The 25021-nt window shown below is 33.4% G+C and overlaps 2 protein-coding genes across 2 annotated transcripts; both read right to left on the bottom strand.

Moving 5' to 3' along the window:
• Positions 1-71: 71 nt before the first annotated feature.
• On the bottom strand, positions 72-3471 carry LOC116016946 (vesicle-associated membrane protein 714). Its single transcript, XM_031257414.1, has 4 exons — positions 3142-3471; positions 1301-1491; positions 783-946; positions 72-360 (listed from the first exon to the last, which is right to left on the bottom strand). The coding sequence occupies exons 1-4, from the start codon at positions 3356-3358 to the stop codon at positions 270-272; spliced, it is 663 nt and encodes a 220-aa protein (XP_031113274.1). The 5' UTR covers positions 3359-3471; the 3' UTR covers positions 72-269.
• Positions 3472-22808: 19337 nt separating this feature from the next.
• LOC116017123 (NAC domain-containing protein 90-like) lies at positions 22809-24280 on the bottom strand. The gene is made up of 3 exons (XM_031257653.1): positions 24017-24280; positions 23589-23893; positions 22809-23494 (listed from the first exon to the last, which is right to left on the bottom strand). Exons 1-3 carry the CDS (start codon positions 24174-24176, stop codon positions 23135-23137), a joined length of 825 nt encoding a protein of 274 aa, XP_031113513.1. The 5' UTR covers positions 24177-24280; the 3' UTR covers positions 22809-23134.
• Between the last annotated feature and the right edge of the window lie 741 nt (positions 24281-25021).

Below are 25021 nucleotides of genomic sequence, written 5' to 3'. Positions count from 1 at the left end.
AAAAAAAAAAAAAAAAAAAAAAAAAAAAATATATATATATATATATATATATATATATATCAAATCAGCAGTTTTCAGAAAAATAGAGGAAGGCGAAGACACATTTACAGAAGATGTGTGTACCAACTAAGAAAATGCAAATCATATCGTGCTTTATCCCCAACTACTGCTCAATTAGTCTTGAACATCTTACACTGATAGGCAAACACCATCTTCTTATAACTTTCATTAGGTTGATAGCCAAAGAGCCACCGGCTTGCCCCAAGAAGTCATGATCTGCAGGAACTTAGGGTGATACCCCCACAGAAAGCAGCAATTATACAGTAGAGGAGGAGGACAATCAAGCCTGTCAGTAAAGCCCTGTGGAACATAAACAAAATATAAGTTAGTGCCCATCAGCAAACAGGAGTAAAAACTCTGCACTCCTCAATGGATTAAGTAGGCAAATGGATGGGTTAATTGTTACTTTTTCATGCTCTGTACTAAAGTTTGAAATGCAAGAGTTATTTGGGGTCCTCCAATTGGGGCCAGATCAATGGCTGATATTAGTGAGTCTCGTAGGGAAATTCTTAGAATGAAGAGTCATTTAATTTGCAGGTCTATAGATAGCTTCCTAAAGAAAAGTCTCTTGTTTTCCATTTTTATTTTTCCATTTTTTTTTAAATGGAAAATTTCTCCCGTGAGTAAATGGGCCCTTAATAAATGGGAAATCAGAGTCTCCTTTTTTTTTTTTTTTTTTTTTTCTATGGACAAATGACCGTTTCAGGTCAAGAAAGACTTACAAGAGCTTTGCATTTTTCATCCATAAAGCTCGTCTAAGGCGCTTTGACTGCTTCCTGAAGTGAAATGAATTATCTTGCATCGTGGATGTTTTGTCAACCAGAAGCTCAATTCGGTCACCTCTCTCAAGTATTTTCTCAATATTATCCACCATGATGGTGCGTATCTGGATTTAAATTTTACAGATAAGAGAAAGAAACATTTTAGAAAAGTCACGTCTATAGAAATACAAAAAAGAAGAGACAGAAGTCTGGAGCAGAAGGCAGAAAGCAAATCAAGTTAAAATACTAAATCTTCATTTGTAAAGCATGTATTGGCAAATACATCAGTTGCATTCCAACAATTTTACTAGATAGACTTGAATTATAATTATAAAATATCAAATATATTTTCTCCCTTATGATTGAATAATATATCCTCGAGATCAAGTTATAACAATAATTCACTAATTTATTCTGCTCAAACTGAAATAAAATATGTAGTTCTTTCTCTTTTTAATAACAATAGAAGAAACACTTGCCTCACCCACTTCACCTCGAACATGATTTAGTGTGTCAGCACTAGGATTCCTAGAAAAGAACTCCATTTGTTGATGTAAAACCCTTGAGAATTCATCATTCATTGCATAAGCAGGTGCATGGGAAGCAATCCTACCATAGTTCTTCATAAATCTCATTTGAACATCCTCCAAATATGAGAATGGTATCCTCCCTAAGTGAAGTCAAACAAAAGCCTAGTTAGCAATTAATGAAATACAATTTAGAGTGCGTTGTACTTTTGCTTAGGCACTAGACATTCAGAACAAACAAGTTTGCCCAAAAATTCCAAGTATTGCACATCAAAAATTTTATTTGTATTTGAACATTAATATTGGGTTGGATTTTGTGTGTGTGTGTGTGTGTGTGTGTGAAGGAGTTAAAAGATTGGCTAAAATTGCTCCAACATTTAAAATTCTAGTACTAAATTACCAACTTTAAAAGATTTGGCTATAATTGTCACAAGATACAAAAGTTTGAATTTTGTTTTCATCAATAAAACTTTCAAAAACAAAGGGACAAGAAAAAGTCAAGTCCTGATGTTGATTCAAATGTCTCAGTAACTAAATTGCTTTTTGAATCTGAAAGATTGTCATTCGACCTCAGAGCAAGGAAAGTGAAAGATTTCTCAGGTAGCCTGTAGCCTTTGGTTTTGTTTGTCCCAATTTTAGACATTGCTCTTTCTCTAGTGTAGGCAAACTTTGCATCTTTTGCACAAATCAAATATGCACAAACTCACAAAGGAACAGTTTTTTTTTTTGGTCAAGGAAAAGAAGAAAAGAAGACAAAGATCAGCTCAAATTTGGAGACATATATTCAAAGTATTTATACATACACCATGAATATACAAGTAAATATATATCATTTGGAGAGAGTAACTGGTGGAACAATGATATGCGTTTCTGTTTCAATTGGCTCTCTTTCTGGTTGTGTATATCACACAGTATAAAATGACAGAATTGCTCTTAAACATAATAATGTGATATACACATCATATATAATTCACCAGAAAATTGGTCGGAATTTAGTCTAACACTAAATGGATAAGGGCTACTTTTTGTTATGACTAAAAGTTTAGATGGTTAAGTGTAAATAGGGTATACGTATAGGTAGCTAAGAGAAAATTACTCTTTGCATACAGAGCAAGCAACATGACCTCAACAACCTCCCTTCAACCAACCATTCATTGCAGTCAAGGTCAAGTAATGAACATCTTGTAAACTGTTTAGTTACTAGATTGGAATTCTCTCCCAAAACTAGAGCAAATACCACAACCACAAACTAGAGTAGTTTCTAAGTTCTCAATCTTTTATGTCACTATACTAAGTCAACTGCCGGCATAATTTAATGGGTTGATTAATTATGATGGTGTGTAAGTGGGTACTCCTAGATTGATAGCCTTATAGATTTCTGCAGTCTTGCCCACTTTCTCCACCACAGAAAGAAAGAGAAAGTGAAAAATGAAAAAAGTAAACTCTGGGATAATCCAACTTTGCAAAGCAGGTATCTGAAAAATTTATACCTAATGATTGTCCACAAATTTGACCGCAAGTTCAAGGACTAATTCATAATAGTTCACAGTATAATCCCAGACTAAGTGAATGCACAAATTCCTAATCTAACTATCTCCAAGCTCATAGAAAAACTATGGCAGGAGAAAAGAGTGACATTGAATTGAGCTAAAAATTAGTTCATAACATTTTGTTTCAGAAAAATCGAGAACATTAAAGATAAAATAGTTACATAATAATAATAAGACAAGTATGAATTTGAAAGAAAATGACAGTGATGATATGGATTCAGAATTGGGATTTAGGGCACATACTGCCGAAGGTGTCGTTAGCCATACAGAGGAAGGTGAGGCCATCGGATCTGAGGATGTGAAAGATGTAACGATCTTGAGAGAAGCAGAGCCTGGACTCGGCTTCCCCCGGCAGCTTTTCCAGAATCCGGCGCGCTACTGCGCCGGTGTTCCCCGTCACGGCGCTGAACTCCGCCAGAACCGTCGTCCCCCTGGCCACCAACGCGTACAGTATCGCCATCTAACCACCGCTGACGACACCAAATGGATAAACAATTGTTCGGAATGCTGACGGTAAAGGGAGAGTAGGCTGGAAGTACAGTGGTGGGTGTTTCACCTTTCACCTGAGAGTCCACGGCCTTTTTTGTGTTTTGGTAAAAATCACCGCAAATGATTTTTGAAAAATATTTTTTTTTTTACTTTTTAAAATTTTTAGTGGTTATATACAATTATATTTTTCTATTTGATTTATTTTTTAAAACATAAACACAAATATACTATAAAGTTATTTTTCTTAAATATTAACTAGTATTTCCGCCCGTGCGTTGCACGGAATGGATTTGCTATAATATGTTTAGAATATTTAGATCGATATACAATTATGTAAATTATAATATTGAATATTATATAGTGAAATTGAAGAATTGAGTTTGATCGATTATGTTTTATGATGTTATCTTTGAGCAAATAATTACCTAATTAATAGCCAATGTGTATATATATGCATCCGGTGCTGAAACTTTAGACATTTTATATATCAATGTTTACGATTTGTATTAATTGGGCTAATTATCTCGTTGTCCAGCAACTCAGTTATAGAAATTATTTATATGGATGATATATTTTCTGTGTTAATATATAGCAATTTTGTCATGTTTGTATAAAAAGAAAATATAATAGTATATCAATGTAACTGTTTTGAATTACACATTATTGAAACCTTTTTGTAGATGACATTGATATTATATTATATATTGTTATTGTAAATTTTTATACTTATTTTAATTTACATCACTACTGAAGTAAATTGTCTAGAATTGCAACTTTTTAGTGCTTTATTTCAGAATTACTGGAGTAAAATATCCAGAACCTTAGTACTTCATGAATTATAAGATATTTCGAAAGCAGACATGTATAGATTAACTCTTTTTTTTATTTTTTATTTTTTAAAGTGTATAGATTAACCTTATTTCATGAATGTTTGATTTGTGGACATATTTTATTTGTTGTGTGTTTTTGCCTAACAGTTGGGCTGTATAATATGTTAAGAGCTATAATTCTACCTAAACATGTCAAAATTTGGCTCTTTAGGTTATACTTTATTTATCCTTAGGGTTTTATTTGTGTAATTAATTTGGTTAATTTTTTTTAACGTGTTATAGTTAGACTTCTTAGAGTAAAATAATGATGTTTGCAAATAATATGGTAATCGGATGAAAACTGTATAGCTTGGAAAAAAAAAACTACATTGGATAAGCTAATTTATTTATTAACATTTTAAAAAAATACATTGATAAACATAGAGTTCTAAAATTATGAACATGGACCCAAGTCCACCTTGCAAGGTGGACTCTGGTCCATATCATAATTTACCCATCTCTACCACGAGTCCACGACCGTTCCCCCCTCTCACTCAATCTGAAAAATCAATTTCGCTCCTATCTCAATTTACACGTGCGGTGCACGAATAATTTTTTTATTATATAATTAGAAAATAAAATAAAAAATGAAATTATAAACAATTTTAATATTTGAAAGTGTACATTTATCTGATTATAAGATTAATGCAAAAGTATCACTCAATTACACAGAAAAATAGAAAGAATAATTTATTTTTTACGTTCTTATAATATTATACCTTAAGTATAAATAAATAAATATATAACCATAAAAGTATCATAATAATTAAATGGAAGAATGGAAATATAATTTATTTTGTACTAATAATATTATACATTAAATATAAAATAAGTATATTAGGCAATTTTGCTAATAGATAATTATATTTAGGTACATTAATTTCGGCAGTTATAAGAAATTAATTTTTTGTAATAACTGCCAAAATTAACGTAAATAAATATTAATTATCTATTAGCATAATTGCCTAATATACTTATTTTATATGTAAGGTATAATATTATTACAAAATAAATTATATTCTCATTCTTCCATTTAATTATTATGACACTTTTATGGCTTATATATATATATATATATATATATATATATATATATATATATATATATATATATATATATATATATATATATATATATATATATATACACACACACACACACACATACACACACACACTTTTAACACTATACTTATTAGTATAATTTGTGTATATACTTTAGGAAAATATTCTATCATTAAAAAAATAATTTAAAAAGTAAATTATTAATTAGATTGTCTAATATAATTGTCTTACTAATTGAGTACCATGCTACTATAATTCATATTTTTGAAGTCTTTTTATTACCAAGCTAAATACATATCCTTAATAATTAAGATAATCCTTAGTCACATCCGTAGTACTAAAAGTAGTGTGTCTATAGGTACACAATATTTTATAATTGACTTAACAATTAAGTATAAGTTGTTATTGCCAAATACAACTTGACAATTATTAAACATTATTTATGATATTTATTGTGTCCCTTGTAATATTAAAATTATTAGGTAAAATTTTATAACTAAGATATAATATTATTAAATCGAAATTATTAAAAATAATGTTTCCATAGTACAATTAAATTATATTTTCTCTAATAATTAAATAATTATCTAACATAAATTTAAATTTATTAATAAGTATTTATGCTAATTATTATTAGGTATTAATAAAAGGGATAAAAAAGTTAAGAAGAAGAAGAAAATGAGGAGGAAAGCACATATACATACATACATACATACATACATACATACATACATATATATATATATATATATATATATATATATATATATATATATATATATTATATGCCATATAATATCAATATAAAATTTAATAATTATTTCAAAATCAAATACATAAATGTTTTAAGGAAACAATGGATTTTACAATTAAAAAGTGTGTTATTCTTTTATTGATTTCCAAAAACATCACCGTCGTCACCGACTCCTTTGCATATCTTCTTCTCCGGCTCTAGATGACCCTTGATTAGCAACTCCAGCAACACCATGTGTTCATACTGCAACAAATATTCATACACATACATAAATCGAAGTATAAATATTGAGACTAACGTCAAAGTATTAAAACAAAAGCAATCTTGTGCTACAACAAATATTTATTATCTTAAAATCGGTATTGTAAAGTGATATTGTAATTGATATTATAATGGATGCAACACCAATCCATTCTATTTACAGGGCGGTGGAAGAAGAAAATGAGAGAGCCGCCAAGATATGATTTCACAGAGAACGGGAAGAAGAGACAGACAATGCAAATTGAAGAATTATGATTTTCAAAATCAATAATCCATTGTATTTATAGGTAGAAATGGTGAGAATTATAAATTTGTTAATTTTTCAAAAGGAATGTATAATTAATTACTTAGCATTTTTAATTATTAATTCTAAATGAAATTATTACCTTATTAATTCTATAAATGAAATTTTGTTAATTTTTCATAAAGTTTGATTTTATGATCAGAAACGTGGAATTTAAGCAGTGGGAAGGTTTATAATTCTATTCTATTTTATCATCATATAATAATAAAAATTCTATCATAATACTTACCATAGTTACTAATTAACATTACCTTAATTACTAATAATTACTAATAACAAATTAAAACTAAATTCTATCATAATAATTATCATAATTACTAATTACCATTACCATAATTACTAATAAAAAATTACAATCAATAATTAATATTATTCTATCATAATAATAATAATTACCATATTACTAAAATACCCTTACGTTTGGGCTGGAAAATTTTGGATGAGGATATTATTTTTATATATAGTATAGATATAGAAGTATAGATATAGATTATTCTATAATAATAATAATTAATATTATTAATATTTATTATTATTATTATTATTATTACCATATTACTAAAATACCCCTACGTTTGGGCGGGAAAATTCTGGAGGAGGATAATGCTTTTATATATAGTATAGATTATTATTTTAAATTAGTAAAGTAATAACTCTAGAGTTTAGAACTTGAAAAGAAATTGAAGTATTAAAATATATTGGGTTCTGCTTTAGGAGTTAGGATCCCTTATGTTTATTGTGGTCAACCGTTAGACCTATAAAGAATCCGTTTAACAAAACATATTTATTGTGTAAATTCATCAACAAATTATGTTGGTGGTAAGAATTTTAACTCGTTAATCTTAATGTTTCGTCTCCGTGGTTTAGTTTTATTGGTTCGTGTCGTTCTCGTTAATCTTAATGTTTCGTCTCCGTGGTTTAGTTTTATTGGTTCGTGTCGTTATTGTGTCGACCCATAAACGAACATGTATACACGAATTGCTAGGTCTATTAATTAAAGTAATATACGTATAAATATTGATTTCACTTAGATTTTCATTAAAAAAAAATTGTTAGACATAATCGTGTGGATCAAATTAAGCATGGACCAGTTCTCCGTTTGCTTCGCATGCATGTACTCGTTCCTACGCTCTCCGCCGTAATCGTTGGAATTCCGCTCCTTGCCGCATTTTTCTCTTTTAATGCATTGTATAAATAGCTAGCTTTGTGTTCAATTCTATGCACCTCATCAATTCATTATCAATTGTATTCATTCCTTATTCTTGCTCACGTGAACATATATATATATATTTTGTTATAATTCTCATTTGAGAGTTCTTATATATATATATTATACTTTTCCCATTTTATTTAGTTAATTCATTTGTCAATTCTATTATTTCCTTATTATTTAACTTCTATAATTCTCAATTTTCGATTATTCGCTTCCGCATTATTCCGCTATTTTCTTAACGAGTGGTATCAGAGCGGTTTAATTGAGAATTACTTTTAAAGATGTCGACTGTTACGAAGTTCGATATCGAGAAGTTCAACGGGAAAATTAGCTTTTCTATCTGGAAGGTTCAGATGGAAGCCGTTCTAACCCAGAACGGTTTGAAAAAAGCGCTAGCTGGGAAGAAGAAGAAACCGGTTACAATGATAGATGAAGTTTGGGAAGATTTGGATGACAAGGCACGTTCAACCATTCAGTTGTGCATGTCTAAATCGGTTCTACGTGAGGTGATAGGTGAAACGACTGCGTCAGATTTATGGGACGAGCTGGATTCGCTCTACATGGACAAATCTCTGGCGAACAAGCTGCGCCTGAAGGAGCGGCTGTACACAATCTGTATGACGGAAGGTACTTCAATTCAGTCTCATTTGGATGAATTCAATTCTATTTTATTGGACTTGGAAAATATTGATGTCGTAATTGACGATGAGGATCGTGCTATTTTATTGCTTATGTCTCTCCCTACATCATACAAGCATTTCAAAGAAATTATGCTATATGGTAATTCTCTTGGAGTCCTAACTTTCGACAGTGTTAAGTCGAACCTATTGTCCAAAGAAAAATTTGACTTAGAAACTAAGTCTGAGGACAAAGCCAAAGAAAAATTTGACTTAGAAACTAAGTCTGAGGACAAAGGTGAAGGCTTATTTGACTTAGAAACTAAGTCTGAGGACAAAGGTGAAGGCTTGATTGTTAGGGGTCGTTCAGTTGAAACGGAAAGTAGCAATAAAAAATCTAGATCCAAGTCCAAAGGACGTAAGTCCAACAAATCCTGTAAGTACTGCAAGAAGCATGGTCATGATGTGACTGAATGCTTCAAGTTGAAGAACAAGCAAGAGAGAGAGAAGAAGTCTGCTAAGGCTAGTGTTGTTGAAAATGATTCAGAAGGCGATGTTATGTTATCTGTTAGCTCCGGTGACAAACGGAGTGAAACTGAGTGGATTCTGGACTCTGGTTGTACATTCCACATGTGTCCACACAAAGACTGGTTCATCTCACTGGAACTAGTTGATGGTGGAGTTGTCTTGATGGGTAATGATACCCAATGCAAGGTTAGTGGAATTGGAAGTGTGCAGATCAAAACTCATGATAACGTTATCAGGACTCTTACCAATGTTTGGTATATTCCTGATTTGAAATGCAATCTGATTTCATTGGGCACCTTGGAATCTCTGGGGTGCAAGTACACAGCTGAAGGTGGAGTTCTGAAAGTTATTAAAGGCTCTCTTGTTCTTATGAAAGCTTCTCGTTCTGGAAGCTTGTACGTGTTGCATGGCAGTACAGTGACAAGTTCAGTTGCGGTATCCTCATCAATGTCTGATGTTGATCTCACTCAATTATGGCATATGCGTTTGGGGCATATGAGTGAGAAAGGCATGCATATCCTGAGCAAGAAAGGCCTCCTCGGTTCAGGTACGGGTAAATTACAATTTTGTGAGCATTGTGTTTTTGGGAAACAAAAGAGGGTTAGTTTCTCTACTGCTACACACCGTACCAAAGATGTATTGGAATATATACATTCTGATTTATGGGGACCGACTAAATTTCAATCTATGGGAGGCTGGGTCTATTTCCTGAAACATAAAAATCAGGCATTTTCTATTTTCAAAAAGTGGAAAATTCTCGTTGAGACTCAGACAGGGAAAAAGGTCAAGAAGCTCAGGACAGACAATGACTTGGAGTTTTGTGAGAGAGATTTCACTGAGTTCTGTGCAGCACAAGGAATTGCCAGGCACAAGACCTTGCCTGGAAAACCCCAGCAGAATGGTGTTACCGAACGTATGAACAAGACTCTGTTAGAGAGAGCTCGTTGTATGCTCTCTAATGCTGGGTTATGGAAACGGCGTGATTTTTGGGCCGAGGCCGTTTCTACTGCATCCTATTTGGTAAATAGGTCTCCACATTCATCCCTCGATTTCAAAATTCCAGAAGAAGTTTGGTCAGGTAATCCTGTTGACTACTCTATGTTAAGAGTTTTTGGATGTCCTGCATATGCTCATTCCAGTACGGGTAAATTAAACCCGAGAGCTGTCAAATGCATTTTCCTTGGTTATGCCTCTGAGTCAAAAGGGTATCGTCTATGGTCTCCTGATTCTCATAAGATCATTTTAAGTCGAGATATCACTTTTGATGAAAATACACTACGTTCTTCTGGAAAGGATCGTGTTATTCCCAGTACAGGTGATACGCAGAGTACTGGTGAGAAGGTGGAGTTTGAGTTCAGGCCTATGAATAGTATTACTACCACTGATGGTAATACTAAAGATGATGCATCTACTAGCACCGCGCCTCTCNTCCAAAGAAAAATTTGACTTAGAAACTAAGTCTGAGGACAAAGGTGAAGGCTTGATTGTTAGGGGTCGTTCAGTTGAAACGGAAAGTAGCAATAAAAAATCTAGATCCAAGTCCAAAGGACGTAAGTCCAACAAATCCTGTAAGTACTGCAAGAAGCATGGTCATGATGTGACTGAATGCTTCAAGTTGAAGAACAAGCAAGAGAGAGAGAAGAAGTCTGCTAAGGCTAGTGTTGTTGAAAATGATTCAGAAGGCGATGTTATGTTATCTGTTAGCTCCGGTGACAAACGGAGTGAAACTGAGTGGATTCTGGACTCTGGTTGTACATTCCACATGTGTCCACACAAAGACTGGTTCATCTCACTGGAACTAGTTGATGGTGGAGTTGTCTTGATGGGTAATGATACCCAATGCAAGGTTAGTGGAATTGGAAGTGTGCAGATCAAAACTCATGATAACGTTATCAGGACTCTTACCAATGTTTGGTATATTCCTGATTTGAAATGCAATCTGATTTCATTGGGCACCTTGGAATCTCTGGGGTGCAAGTACACAGCTGAAGGTGGAGTTCTGAAAGTTATTAAAGGCTCTCTTGTTCTTATGAAAGCTTCTCGTTCTGGAAGCTTGTACGTGTTGCATGGCAGTACAGTGACAAGTTCAGTTGCGGTATCCTCATCAATGTCTGATGTTGATCTCACTCAATTATGGCATATGCGTTTGGGGCATATGAGTGAGAAAGGCATGCATATCCTGAGCAAGAAAGGCCTCCTCGGTTCAGGTACGGGTAAATTACAATTTTGTGAGCATTGTGTTTTTGGGAAACAAAAGAGGGTTAGTTTCTCTACTGCTACACACCGTACCAAAGATGTATTGGAATATATACATTCTGATTTATGGGGACCGACTAAATTTCAATCTATGGGAGGCTGGGTCTATTTCCTGAAACATAAAAATCAGGCATTTTCTATTTTCAAAAAGTGGAAAATTCTCGTTGAGACTCAGACAGGGAAAAAGGTCAAGAAGCTCAGGACAGACAATGACTTGGAGTTTTGTGAGAGAGATTTCACTGAGTTCTGTGCAGCACAAGGAATTGCCAGGCACAAGACCTTGCCTGGAAAACCCCAGCAGAATGGTGTTACCGAACGTATGAACAAGACTCTGTTAGAGAGAGCTCGTTGTATGCTCTCTAATGCTGGGTTATGGAAACGGCGTGATTTTTGGGCCGAGGCCGTTTCTACTGCATCCTATTTGGTAAATAGGTCTCCACATTCATCCCTCGATTTCAAAATTCCAGAAGAAGTTTGGTCAGGTAATCCTGTTGACTACTCTATGTTAAGAGTTTTTGGATGTCCTGCATATGCTCATTCCAGTACGGGTAAATTAAACCCGAGAGCTGTCAAATGCATTTTCCTTGGTTATGCCTCTGAGTCAAAAGGGTATCGTCTATGGTCTCCTGATTCTCATAAGATCATTTTAAGTCGAGATATCACTTTTGATGAAAATACACTACGTTCTTCTGGAAAGGATCGTGTTATTCCCAGTACAGGTGATACGCAGAGTACTGGTGAGAAGGTGGAGTTTGAGTTCAGGCCTATGAATAGTATTACTACCACTGATGGTAATACTAAAGATGATGCATCTACTAGCACCGCGCCTCTCGTTCAGCCACAGCGAGAGCACTCTATTGCCCAAGACCGGCCTAGGAGGACAATTAAAAAACCTGTTAGATATGCTAGTGATGATGAAACCCACTTGGTTGCTTATGCTCTTTCAGTTGCACATGAGTTTGATGGTGATCCATCTTGTTATTCTGAGGCTCTTTCCTGTGTCAACTCGTCCAAGTGGTTGGTTGCTTACCAAGCCTCTTCCAATTGCTAAGTTCAAACAATGTTTGAATTTAGTTAGTTGTTCCAGCTGTTAATTCGCACAGTGAATTTGATCCAAGGTGGAGATTGTTAGAATATGATAATTTGGGTGGCTCAAATTTTCTTGGACCATTTCTCCGTTTTTGTCGAGCGCCTGTACGCATTCCTACACTATGTTCCGTGTTCATCTCTCCACCATGAAATGCCGTTTTTGTCTCCTATTTTGATTGTATAAATAGGTATAGGCATTTGCTTTGTAATTTGCATCAATACAATTCATTATCAATTTAATTTGAATTCATTTCCTTTCTTTTGTCAGCTTCACGTACGTATATATATATATTTCCTTGTTATTCTCTATTAAGAGATTAATATATATATATATATATATATATATATATATATATATATATATATATTTTATAATTTCCCAATTTAGCAATTTCCTTATTTGTCATTATTATATTGTCCCTATTATTTAACTTCTATAATTCTCAATTTTCGATTATTCGCTTCCGCATTATTCCGCTATATTCCTAACAATTTGTTACTTATTTTCTAAACTATAAATATCAAATTTATAAAAATGGTTCCGTTGTTGTTGTTATTATTATACAATAATAATATAAATATCTAAAATCTAAATAAAAAACTTATAAGACTAAAGTAATGTTATTACCCATGATTTATGTATGTATTTCTATACTTATTGAGTTGTACATAACAAATATTGTACTATTATCTTTATCGGACAAAATTAACTTACACCGTTAAACTTCAGTTAATATATATTAAATGTTATTATAATTATATGGCTAAAGTATCATCCCGCACCATGAACTATATTGGATTATTCATGCCGCACCTTAAACTTTCATAACGTCCATTTCGATACACAAACCATTAATTTTTTTTTCATCTAGCATTTTTTACAGGTTACCTACAAGTTATAGGTAATTTATGCTGACTTGGACTTTTTTTGTTTGTTTTCTTCTTCTTCTTTTTTTTTTTTTTGATTTTTTTAAATTTTCTTCTAAACCTTTTCTAGCCCAACACCAGGTACCAGAACCGTAAAATAAAAATAAAAATCTTATATTTAGGCATTTAACTACGGGCAGTAGCTAAATATATATAAAAAAAAATTATATTTAGCTACTGCCAGTAGGCAGTAGCCAAAATAATAATAAAAAAATGTATAATATGATTTTTATAATAACAAAACATATTTTATATAATTATATATACTAAAAAAAATTCCGGTTGAATTGGAACCGGAACCTTTATATAAGGTTTCGGTTCTGGTTTGTGTAACCTTGGAACCGCGAAGAACGAAGCGCGGTCACCCCTAGGTAGGTCGTCGGTGGGCTCGGCGCACGCTGCCGCAAGGGAGGGGAGGAGCAGTGGATTGTGGAGGGGCTGTGGTGATTTGGTCTAGTGAGCACTGGTCCGGCTGAAGGCACGGGGGAAGGGCAGCATGAGGCGTTGATTTTTGGGGTTTACTTAAAAATTTTTGGGTTAACTTAAAAAGAAGATCAACATAAGCTAATTACTTGTGTCATGTCATCATAGTAACCTGGTAACCTGTGAAAAATGCTAGATGAAAAAATATTAATGGTTTGTGTATCGAAATGGACGTTATGAAAGTTCAAGGTGCGGCATGAATAATCCAATATAATTCATGGTGTGGAATGACACTTTAACCTAATTATATTTAATACTAAAGTGTATGTGCACCTTAAGCTTTAGGTTCATTAAATTATTCACCATAAGTTTTACCATTGAAAGAAAACTACGTACCTTGAAGAAAAATCACGCACCTAAAGCAACTGCACAACCGCACCAAAGAAGGTCAACCGCACATGAACCCATATATATATGTGTGTGTGTGTGTGCGCGCGCGCGCGCGTGCTGTGTATGTATGTATTTATTTATTTATAATTTATTGTGGTGGAGTCCACCAATTTATTTATTTATTGTTAAAATGTTATGTAAGACTTTTCCCATATAAATATATTTATATGGTGCAAGTGGACTAGGCCGATTAAGTAATTTGTTGGACGGGACATTTAGGCTTAGTCTTTATTCCACCATTATGCCTGAGTTATGGTACTCATACTACTCAGAAAGTATCAATACACCATTTAGAATTTTGAGAACGGCTAACACTCTGCAAATCTACCGTTCAAGAGGCAACACAACAAGATATCAACTATTGATGGAGATCTACACTGATTCCGCTTCTGCTACTACGAGGTTTGACTTCTCCTAGATTCTACTCTATATGATTAGACTATATTTAGATCTAACATGTTATACGAAGGAGTAAACATATATTATATTATATAATAATTTTCCATAACTAACATATCATTTGACTAATAATATATCCTCATTTTCAAAGTTGGGTTTCATGATAATATGAAAGCCTACAATATTTTGAAAATCAATTCTTCTTGAAGCCTATCAATAGTAATTCAAATATTCATATGGGTTGATTACTTGATTTAAATGTGTAATATTTGTGAGCCAATTCGTCAATATCGTTACACAAGAAAATTAAATATTCTTCAAGTAGACAACAACGTGGTATGATCACATAATGTGAAAAACATATATGTTTTTGCAAGTATTTCTTATGGATAGCAATCTTAGTGGATACAATAAGAAGAGACTGTGGCTGTCGACCTCTTCTTGACCCTTCAAACGTCAAAACACATGCTACCAAGTCTCCATTCGCCAGTTTACTGTCATGGCCGGGTGCTTATGCTTGGACCACTACGTTAGGACCCAATTCTATTTTTATTTTTTTTTGAGTTCTACTGACTGGGTTACAATGTAGTATCTGTTCATAGCTACTTTCTCAACATACTAAAGCACAAAGAGGCAACAGATACCTCCACTGAGGCTTGAACCCACTCCCTTTCAATTCTAATTAATTACACAAACATTTTAATAATATATTCTAATTCAATAGTAACTTATACTACTTTCTTAAAATAGTAATTAAGTCTACGTATGACACAATTCGCAGATAGTTTGACCAGTCATGAGCCAAAACGTTTTAATCTTAAATTTGGCTTGATTACTTAACAATCTGATTTGATTATGAATTTGATTGGACTTGAATTAAATTTTGATCACTACAGCTCACAAGCGGCTAGACTTATTCGCACAATTTTCTCATTTGTGTCATAATAGCGAACAATATTAAGACGGTAGAACCGGTCTTGGGGACATTATCGGCGATCAGAGCAAAACTGGGGCATTGGGTCTTTAAGGAAAACGAAATGGGCAAATTTTTTTCCAAAGTGCGTGCTTGGAAAAAATGAAGGTGTAATGGCCATGGCCGGTGTCCATGTCCACACGCATGAATGGAAAATGACTGCTTATATATATGAATTGAGGTTTTAATCAATTAAATTAAATGTGTATTAATCAGGTAGTGAGTTACAACTCATCATTACCCAAATTAAACTTATCAAACTTTGCCGCGTAAAGAATGATTCTTTGTGGATGACAATAAATATATGATTAAGTCTACTTTATGCCTTCTGTACAAGGGACAAAATGGCTTTTCCATATCCCCCTCTATTATTTAATTCGACATTTTTGTCGTAATTGTTTCGAAAATTATTTCTCTCGTGAAGAAGAGGGAAATAAAGAAAGAATCATTATATAAATACTAGTATTTTCACCCGTGCGTTACACGGAATGAATTTGTTATAATATTTTAAGAAATATTTGAATCGATATACAATTATATAAAATTATAAATTATAACATCGAATATGAGTATGAATAAGTGTATAAATGCAATTATAGTATGAGTCTTCCTTGCATGCAACAAATATCACAAAAATTCAGTGTTCTAAAATAAGTGTATAAATGCAATAGGTAGATAATTTACATTATTGCATCATATTCATTAATTTAATTACTTGTCGGTTAGTTATTGCAAGATCTTGAGGTATACTTATATTTTGATATTTAGTAAGTATAACTATATTAGAGAAAAATTTACATGGGAGTAATGGGATAATCAGTTGAGTAATTGTTGGTTGACCGTAGAACGTTGTGTTGGAGGAGGAAGATGATATATAGTGAAGATGATATTGCCCTTCACTATATATCATCTTCTTCCTTCAACACGTTGATATTCTCTGGACAAATAATTGTTGGAAAAAATTAGCATAAAATGGCATTTTACTAGCAACATTGTGGTACAAATATATGTGGGGTCCACTTTCTTCGTAGTTAGACGAAAAGATTGATATATTGTACGCTCAAAACTGATAATGGGTAAATAAGAAATTGGTTCTCAAAGTTGACCCATTTGAGTTAGAAAAATATAGAGAAAAACCTTTCAAGTAACTTTTGTCCCACATTGGTTTGAGAAGTGGTTTGCACCACAACTTATACAAGAGTTTTTCTAAGGCTTATTGAATTGTATAACATAGAGGCTCTCTCTCGCGCGCAGGGGTGCAAATGAAATCTCAAAATGAACTTAAAAAGGCTTGACTCGTGCGCCGACACCTGCATGCACGAATGTCGTTCAGAAAATTGGTTGGCCTTGCGGGTTGAATTATGCCAAATTTTCATATTTTTTACAACATTACGCAAACCATACCATAATACTATCGGTCTGTTTTGCCAAATTTTCATATTTTTTACAACATTACGCAAACCATACCAAAATACTATCGGTCTGTTTTGGGCGGGAAGTTAAAACTGAGGATATTGTTTTTATTAATAGTATAGATTGCATTGCAGAGAAATATATATACTGAATTATTACCATTAGTACTTCTAGTCTAGAATTGTATTACGAATAGGAACGTAGGAAAGAATATAGTTTATTAGGAATTCTATTTTAATTTACAATTGTATTAGGGATAGGAATTGTATTACCATATTTTACAATATTACGCACACCAAAATATTATAGGTCTGTTTTGGGCGGAAGTTAGAACTGAGGATATTGTTTTTATTAATAGTATAGATTGCATTGCAGAGAAATATATATACTAAATTATTACCACTAGTAATTCTAGTCTAGCATTGTATTACGAATAGGAACGTAGGGAAGAATATATTTTATTAGGAATTCTATTTTAATTTACAATTATATTAGGGATAGGAATTGTATTACCATATTTTACAATATTACGCAAACCATAATATTATAGGTCTGTTTTCGGCGGGAAGTTAAAATTGAGGATATTGTTTTTATTAATAGTATAGATTTGAAAAAAAAATGATTGATTTAATTCGTGAGGTATATTTCAAGTATAGATTCTAATAGCTTTAATCTCCTTATGCTATGTGTGTAATGATAAGAGTACACTATAGAGATACAACACCAAAAGATAATAATAAGTAATTTATTAATAGGGAGTTCTTAGTTCTTAGTACAATTAAAGAGTGATATGAATGAGTTTAGTGGGTTCTATATATAGTGGTTGAGGGGTGTATTAAATTTGGGAAATCAAATTCATCTGTTGGCAGAGGGTTTCTATTTATGTGTGCCGGAGCATGAGTACATGTCGAGTCTTTTGCTAACATGATGCTATAGCATTGGAAACTAATTAAGGTCGATCATGGCACGCGTTGGCCCTTAATGTGACGTTCAAAGAAGTAGCAAAGGAAGTGATTGTTTTGTCGTCCTCTCGATCTTGGTGACAAGTTTCCCAACCTCCAAGCATGGACTATATTTTAAACCATGTTATTAGCTAGTATACATATTGTGTTACCCCATCAGACTAAACCCTTTAGATATTGTTGTGTCTAATTTTGGTACTTCAGTTATTAGCAAATTAACGATTTTGATCATTTTTGTTTATACTCCATTAGTTTTGGAAAGTTTTTAGATTCCAGAATTACTATATGTGAGAAGGGAATTGAATTTCAACTTTCTCGAACCTAAAGACTTTGCTTCGAGTGTGATTTGAATTCCGATCTTATTAACCCTCGGAAACATTAATCGGAGGGTTAGGGTGGAATTAAAATATTGACTCATTCGTAGATTGTTATTAATAGAGTACGGGGAAGGTGTGTTGTATATTACATGATTTAAAAGCTCAGATAAAGAAAGGTGGACAGTATGTTGATGAAAATGAACAATATTGAAGTGGTCTGATGGATATTTAGGAGACACCAAAATGAATCATATGATTGTCGCCATTGAATCGTAATCGGGAGAACCATGATAGATTCTCCGTATTCGGGACTTGAAAATTGGGTCGCACCGCTCCGCGTAAATACGGAAAAGGAAAGGCAACGGCAACGGTGGGACTTCTCTTTAGTAACGATGTGAAGTGTCAAATGTGAACGCAAAAAGGACCAAGTCTTGACGACATTGACACAAAGTAAAACAACGTTGTTGCTTTGTGGTCTTGTAATAACGACAATAATCTTCCCCTAATCTTGGTGGAAATTTAACCAACCCCGAGAAATTAATACTGCAATTGCCAAGAATTTCAAGAGTGTTAGCTTTGACGTGCATGACTAACGTAGTCCAGTCATATCATTATATATCAGTTAGTCACGATAGTAAAGTTTGAGAATAATAACTCTGGATCGAGTCTCGCCAGCGATAATGTATGTGTAACCTCTCAAAGTGATGGGCTCCTTGTGCACAGTAAGCAAATTAAAATTCTAGTATTTGTGTTCAGCTGATATTTTGAGATAAAAATATCAATATAGTATCATTCTTATAATCTTGGAATCTTTTTATGAACTTGCAGAATATATTGTTCCTAAAAGGTTGAATCCCCAATCTCGAGGGCTTCCTATGCTCCGACACGACAGAGCATATGAGATGTAAATCATTATAACTCACGCTATTATTTTTGGCAATAACTTGTGTGAAACCGTCTCACTGATTCATTGTAGAGACGGAACGAGTTAAATCGGGTCAGATGAAAATGAAAATGTAATACTACAAATGTAATATTAATTATGAATAAAATATTTATTACTTATATGAGAAAATATAATATTTTTATATTTTGATTTAAAAGTATTACATTTTTCCTCAAAAATATTATGTTTTCCCTTATAAGTAACAAACACTTGCTAACACTACTTATTAGGAAAAATGTAATACTTTTGATGGAAAATATAATACTTTTACATCAAAATGTAATAGTATTATTACATTTTTTTCTCAAAAGCATTACATTTTCCAAGTAACAAACATTTTACATTTGAACATATAAATATGATATTTGCATATTGATCCGACTCGACCCGATCCATCTTACAGATAAGGATCTGTGAGACGATATCACAGAAATGTGACTCATTATATTTTATTTAAAGTATTTTTTTTGGTGTGAAATAATAAAATACCCAACACGACTACACATTAGTGACACGTTTCTATCAAAACGTGAAAGAATCATTTTTAATTTATTCAATTATTTCGACCCCACTAAAAAAAATAGAAAATAGTATACACACAAACTTATTGCAATTTTGTCCTCTCGACTATTATTCAACTTTCACATTTAGTTATCAAATATTTTGTATTAATTTTATCACATTTGGTGCATAAAGCCACAAATATTTTTGTTATCATATTTGATCCTATTAGCCAAATCTCCCTCAATCACTTGTTGTAAAATGTAAAAATAAAAAATAAAAATAAAATATTCATTAGAGGTTGCTATAAAGACAAATTTTACTAATAATATTATGTATATAAATTTTAATAGATGATTTTTTCCTTCTAGCAATTATGAATGAGAAAAACTTTTATTTTTTGACGAGTAGTTAATTACCAAAGATTTAGTTGTCATAACCAAATGTGACAACAAAAACATATTTATGCAACAAATGTGACAACATAAATAATTAGAGACCAAATGTAAGTGAATAAAAGTCAAGATACCAAAACTAACGATAATATATCTATACACACCCATAGTCTATTGAGCTAAAGTAGTGAACATATACATAAGCTTAAATACGACGATCTTAAAAGAGTTATTCCAGAAAGAGTTAATTCCAGCAATGGTCCTCCGACTATGTTGATTTTCCAAAATTAGTCCCCGACTTTTGGACAATTTAGGTCCCTTGACTTTTAAATTCTTTCCAATGTTGGTCCTTTCGTCAAATTTTGGTTAAATTGAGGTCAAATGAAGGGGTAAAATCGTCTGTTCACTTGTATACTCGTATTTCTTCTGTCCTATACGCTATATATATGAATATAATATCAGTCGAAGAGACATCGAATGAGATTATATGGCTTCGATTGAGACTTCGACTGAGATTATATTCATATATACAACGTATAGAATATGAGAAATACGAGTAATAATACACTAAACATGTGAACGGACAATTTCACCCCTTCATTTGACCTCAATTTAACCAAAATTTGACGAAAGGACTAACATTGGAAAGAATTTGAAAGTTAAGGGACCTAAATTGTCCAAATTAAAAGTCGGGGACTAATTTTAGAAAATCAACATAGTCGGAGGACTATTGCTGGAATTAACTCTTCCAGAAACTTAAACACTGATTTATACAAAAAATTATTGCAAAGTAATTAAAAAAAAAAACTACTTATTGCAGTTTAATTAGCTTTTACTGCAACTCGATTTATGAATCTTTATCTATTAGTTCTGTTTGGTTATTAATTGAATTAATTAACCAAATAAACAACCCTAATAATATTAATACAAATTTGTTCACAGCCCACAAATAATGTACTTAATAAGAACCAGATAGCATCCATGTTGGCTGATTAGGGCAAAGGAGAAAATTGTACGGTTAGGATCAAATCGTTTACTACTACGTCAAAAGTTATAGCTCATGAAGGCGTAATTTTATTTCTTTATATACCGTCACCGCATTTTGGAGAGGTAGGGTGTTGGACTTGGCCCTTCATGACCTCCGCCCAACAATCTCCCTAGCCACATGGTGCTGGACTTGACCCTTACCTGATTCCGTCCAACATGTAGAATGTGCACTAGTCCAAAAAGAAATTTATTATTACGCAATTTAGAGTTTGAACTCCTCATTCTACGGCTAAAAATTTTGATAGACACCACTCATATTCGTCCTTTCAACCACTAGTCTATGTCCGGAGAGTTAACCAGTTGTCTTATGAACATACTACTAGACAAACGTTTAACATATTGAAGAGAAGACGGATGCCCTGGCCTATATGATTGGTAGTTTCAATTGGTTGGTGATGGCATGACGGTGGCGCTCACATTACCAAAGAAGTAACCCAACGTGACGTACATTTTTCTTAAACGACAATATATATGCTCATACCATATGGACTTCGGTTTTCACACCAATGTTTTGCTTTGCTTGTTTGATGTTTCTGACAATAAAGCATGCAGAATATTCAACAAAGGCGTGTAAGTAGCTAAAACCCTACATGCATAACGCATTTATTAGGGAAAACAAATGTTAAAATAGTGCCAAAACAATCCGGTAGATGCGCCTCTTATCAATCAAAACAAGACAATGCAAATTACCTATGCATGGGGGTATTATTTTAATTTGTTTTTATATGGTCATCACATAATACTTATCTTCTCGCCTAATCAATTAGATAGATCACACAAAGATACTGATTTTGCCCACAAAAGATAAAATCTCTTGCCTTAAGGTCCTAGCTTGTATTCCAACCTGACAAGATGGTGAAATGATAAATTACAGTGACTCAATATTTTCTTAGGTGAGAGGACAAGCCAATTTCCGGTTGGATATGGACAAAAAATAAAATATATCAAAACTTTATAAAAATAATCATACGAAAATATGAAACATAATTACTTTTGATAAAATGATTCAAATAGAAAATACATTATAAATCACACATCATACGTAAAAAAAAAAAAATGTGGGTCAAAGAAAGCAAACACTGATAAACCACACCAACTTCTGTTAAGGGCAAATTCAATCTCAAGACCTTTCATAAGTTGCATGCATAACTTACCAACTTGACTAGCTCATCTTTTTTCTACTTTTATATGTATCTACTCAAAAAATGTACTCTCTCTCTCTCTCTCTTTATATATATATATATATATATATATATATATATATATATATATATATATATATATATATATATATATATTAGGGCTATATAGGGGGTGGGGTGGGGGAGATGGGACAACCGCCCCCACTGTGGATTTGCCCTTGAACGCTTGGGAATATATGTTAGAATTAACAAAGATACAACATGATTATACAAAAAAAAAAAAAAAAGCAAACAACAGTACAACGCACCATCTTACATTAAGGGTAAATTTGATCGCAAGACCTTTCATAGCTTCATAAGTTGCACGCATAACTTACCAAATTGACTAACTCATCTTTAATTTTCTTAACATTTATTTGTACTTATACTCTAAACATGTACTATCTATATATGGGGTGGGGCGCGAGGAGAGGGACAATTGCCCCAACTATGAACCTGTCCCTGAATGCTTTGGAATATATTTTAGAACCAACAAACATACAGCATAATTGAACATGGTTATACATATTATTGGACAATAACAAAGTATGTATTATATTGATAGTCGTCAAATAAAAAAAAATACAATACAAGTATAATATAATACAATAATAATCAAACCTAGCTTCATAATATTCCGGGACTGTTATCATCATTTTGATCTAGCTATCTAGCTTCTAATTGCTTTAATTTGATCATGTTAATTCTAAAAGGGATCGAAGATCAGACCAAGAAATCTTCTAACTAGATCTTCAATAATACTACGTACTAATGAAAGGAAATTAAAATTATATATGTCCCATGATTTCTACGTCGTCAACATCTATCAACTGGCCGGTGATGATTCTATTAATTAATTAAGCTTTTCCCATCCAATCATGACAAATGGGTTCAAGGTTTTTGACCATGGTGCATAGGTTAAGGTTGGTGGTAGTGCTTTCCATTTTCACGCGACCACCATCGCACTGCTGATCCATAAGCGATGCACTAAGCAGCGGCGGCGAACTCTTGCTTGACGTTTCCAACTCCATTAATGTTTTGCCATCATCATCATTAATATTAATATTAATATTAATGTTTGAGGAACCACTCCCACTTGCTCCTTCTCCACTTTCTCTTCTCTGTAATGATGGCGGTGCTCCTATTGGCCGTCGATCAAACGCCCGGAAACTCCCAGATATCACATATATGCGGCAAAGACTCATTTCATGCCTTAACTGTATATATATGTTCAAACACTTTATTTTCAGTACATATTAATTAAAACATGTGTTCCATTTCAACTAAAAGTCTAAGCTGATAGTTGGGTACCTTTGGAACAGTGGCGGTGGAAGAGGAGGTGGCCGGCAGTACTACTTCTTCGATGGCCCTATACTCATTCATCTTCCATTTCGTCTTTCTTCCACAGGGCGCCTTCCCATTGTAGAAAACCATGCTCTTCTTAACTCCGATCACCTTGTTCCCCGACGAGTACACGTAGCTGGGCGACCCCGTCGCCTTCCAGTAGCCCGTGGCGGTGGTCCGGCAAGGCTTCCCGCCGCGCGCCTCCCGTTCTTGCCTCGGCACGAAGAAGAACCACTGCTCCATGTCCCCCGCACACAGCTCCCCCGACACCCCTGAAAAACAACAGCATATAATATATAAACATAAATGTGCAATCCAACTACCAGCTTAAGTTGTTTAAGCTTTTAATTGAAATGAAACACATGCTTCAATTTGGTATCAGAGCCACTGCTTACTGGGAAGCTGCCAGGGCTCGAGATCGTAAATGTTGAGAGCGGGGATGACGCGGTCGATGTCGGGGCGGTTGCCTTCGAGTTTGGTATGGAGGTAGAAAGAAACGAGCTCTTCTTCGGTGGGGTAGAAGCGGAAACCCGGTGAGATTATTTCTGCACCCATTTGTTAGTCCTCGTCGTAGGTATATTCAATTCGATCGTTCGTTTAACGTTGTTGCCAGGTGGATGTTTTTTTCTTGGGATACGATCAAAATGAATTTCCAAATTGTTTTGTGTGTATATATAGAAAGGGAGAAGACGAGTGAATGGAGAAAAAATGGGGATTGGAAGAATTGAAGTGATAGAAGAGAGTGATGGTGCTAAGAAATTTCCACACGGTTTTGTTTGCCTAAACAGCGGTACATGACCTCCCTGAGTCACTATTTGTGTTGTTGACGTCATCAGTGATATCTTTTGAACCAGTCAGAAATAAATCAAAATAAAATCTTATTGGATTTATTTGCACTGGAGTGGTACGGTGTAGCCACTTTTTAATTTATTCAGCGGGACTTCATATATTATTCACTTGAAAGTCATTCCAAGGTATCCAACATTTTTTTTAAATCTAAATTTCTCGACTTTGTCAAACTATATCATAGACTTTATGAACTTATCTTAAGCTCCATCAAGAAAGTAAATCCAAATTAAAGTTGTCCAAGTGATTCTGCATTCTCAGCCATTGTACAATTCTGCACACGTACAAGAGGTATTCATCACCATTGATTGGTCAAAATTTTTCAATTACTTTTCAGTAAGGGTGTAAATGAGCCGAACGACTCGCAAGTCGCTCGGTCAAAGCTCGTCTCGAGCTCGGTCAAATTCAAGCTCGAGCGGCTCGTTTAATAATCAAGCCGAGCTCGAGCTCTAATGTCTTAGGCTCGTGGCTCGTCGAGCCATATATATATATATATATATATATATATATATATATATATATATATATATATATATATATATATATATATATAT

Source organism: Ipomoea triloba, chromosome 4 (genome assembly GCF_003576645.1).
Source record: "Ipomoea triloba cultivar NCNSP0323 chromosome 4, ASM357664v1".
Lineage (NCBI taxonomy): Eukaryota > Viridiplantae > Streptophyta > Magnoliopsida > Solanales > Convolvulaceae > Ipomoea > Ipomoea triloba.
This window is presented reverse-complemented; position numbering and strand designations above follow the sequence as displayed.

Bases quoted from the DNA above. Each gene is read 5' to 3' on its own strand.
- LOC116016946 (XM_031257414.1), bottom strand. From the start codon at position 3,358: ATGGCGATACTGTACGCGTTGGTGGCCAGGGGGACGACGGTTCTGGCG. The intron at 1,492-3,141 runs GTATGTGCCCTA...GACTTCACTTAG, and splicing joins GGCTAACGACACCTTCGGCA to GGAGGATACCATTCTCATAT. The intron at 361-782 runs GTAAGTCTTTCT...TATGTTCCACAG, and splicing joins ATGAAAAATGCAAAGCTCTT to GGCTTTACTGACAGGCTTGA.
- LOC116017123 (XM_031257653.1), bottom strand. From the start codon at position 24,176: ATGGGTGCAGAAATAATCTCACCGGGTTTCCGCTTCTACCCCACCGAA. The intron at 23,894-24,016 runs GTAAGCAGTGGC...GTTGTTTTTCAG, and splicing joins CGAGCCCTGGCAGCTTCCCA to GGGTGTCGGGGGAGCTGTGT. The intron at 23,495-23,588 runs GTACCCAACTAT...ATATATATACAG, and splicing joins CCACCGCCACTGTTCCAAAG to TTAAGGCATGAAATGAGTCT.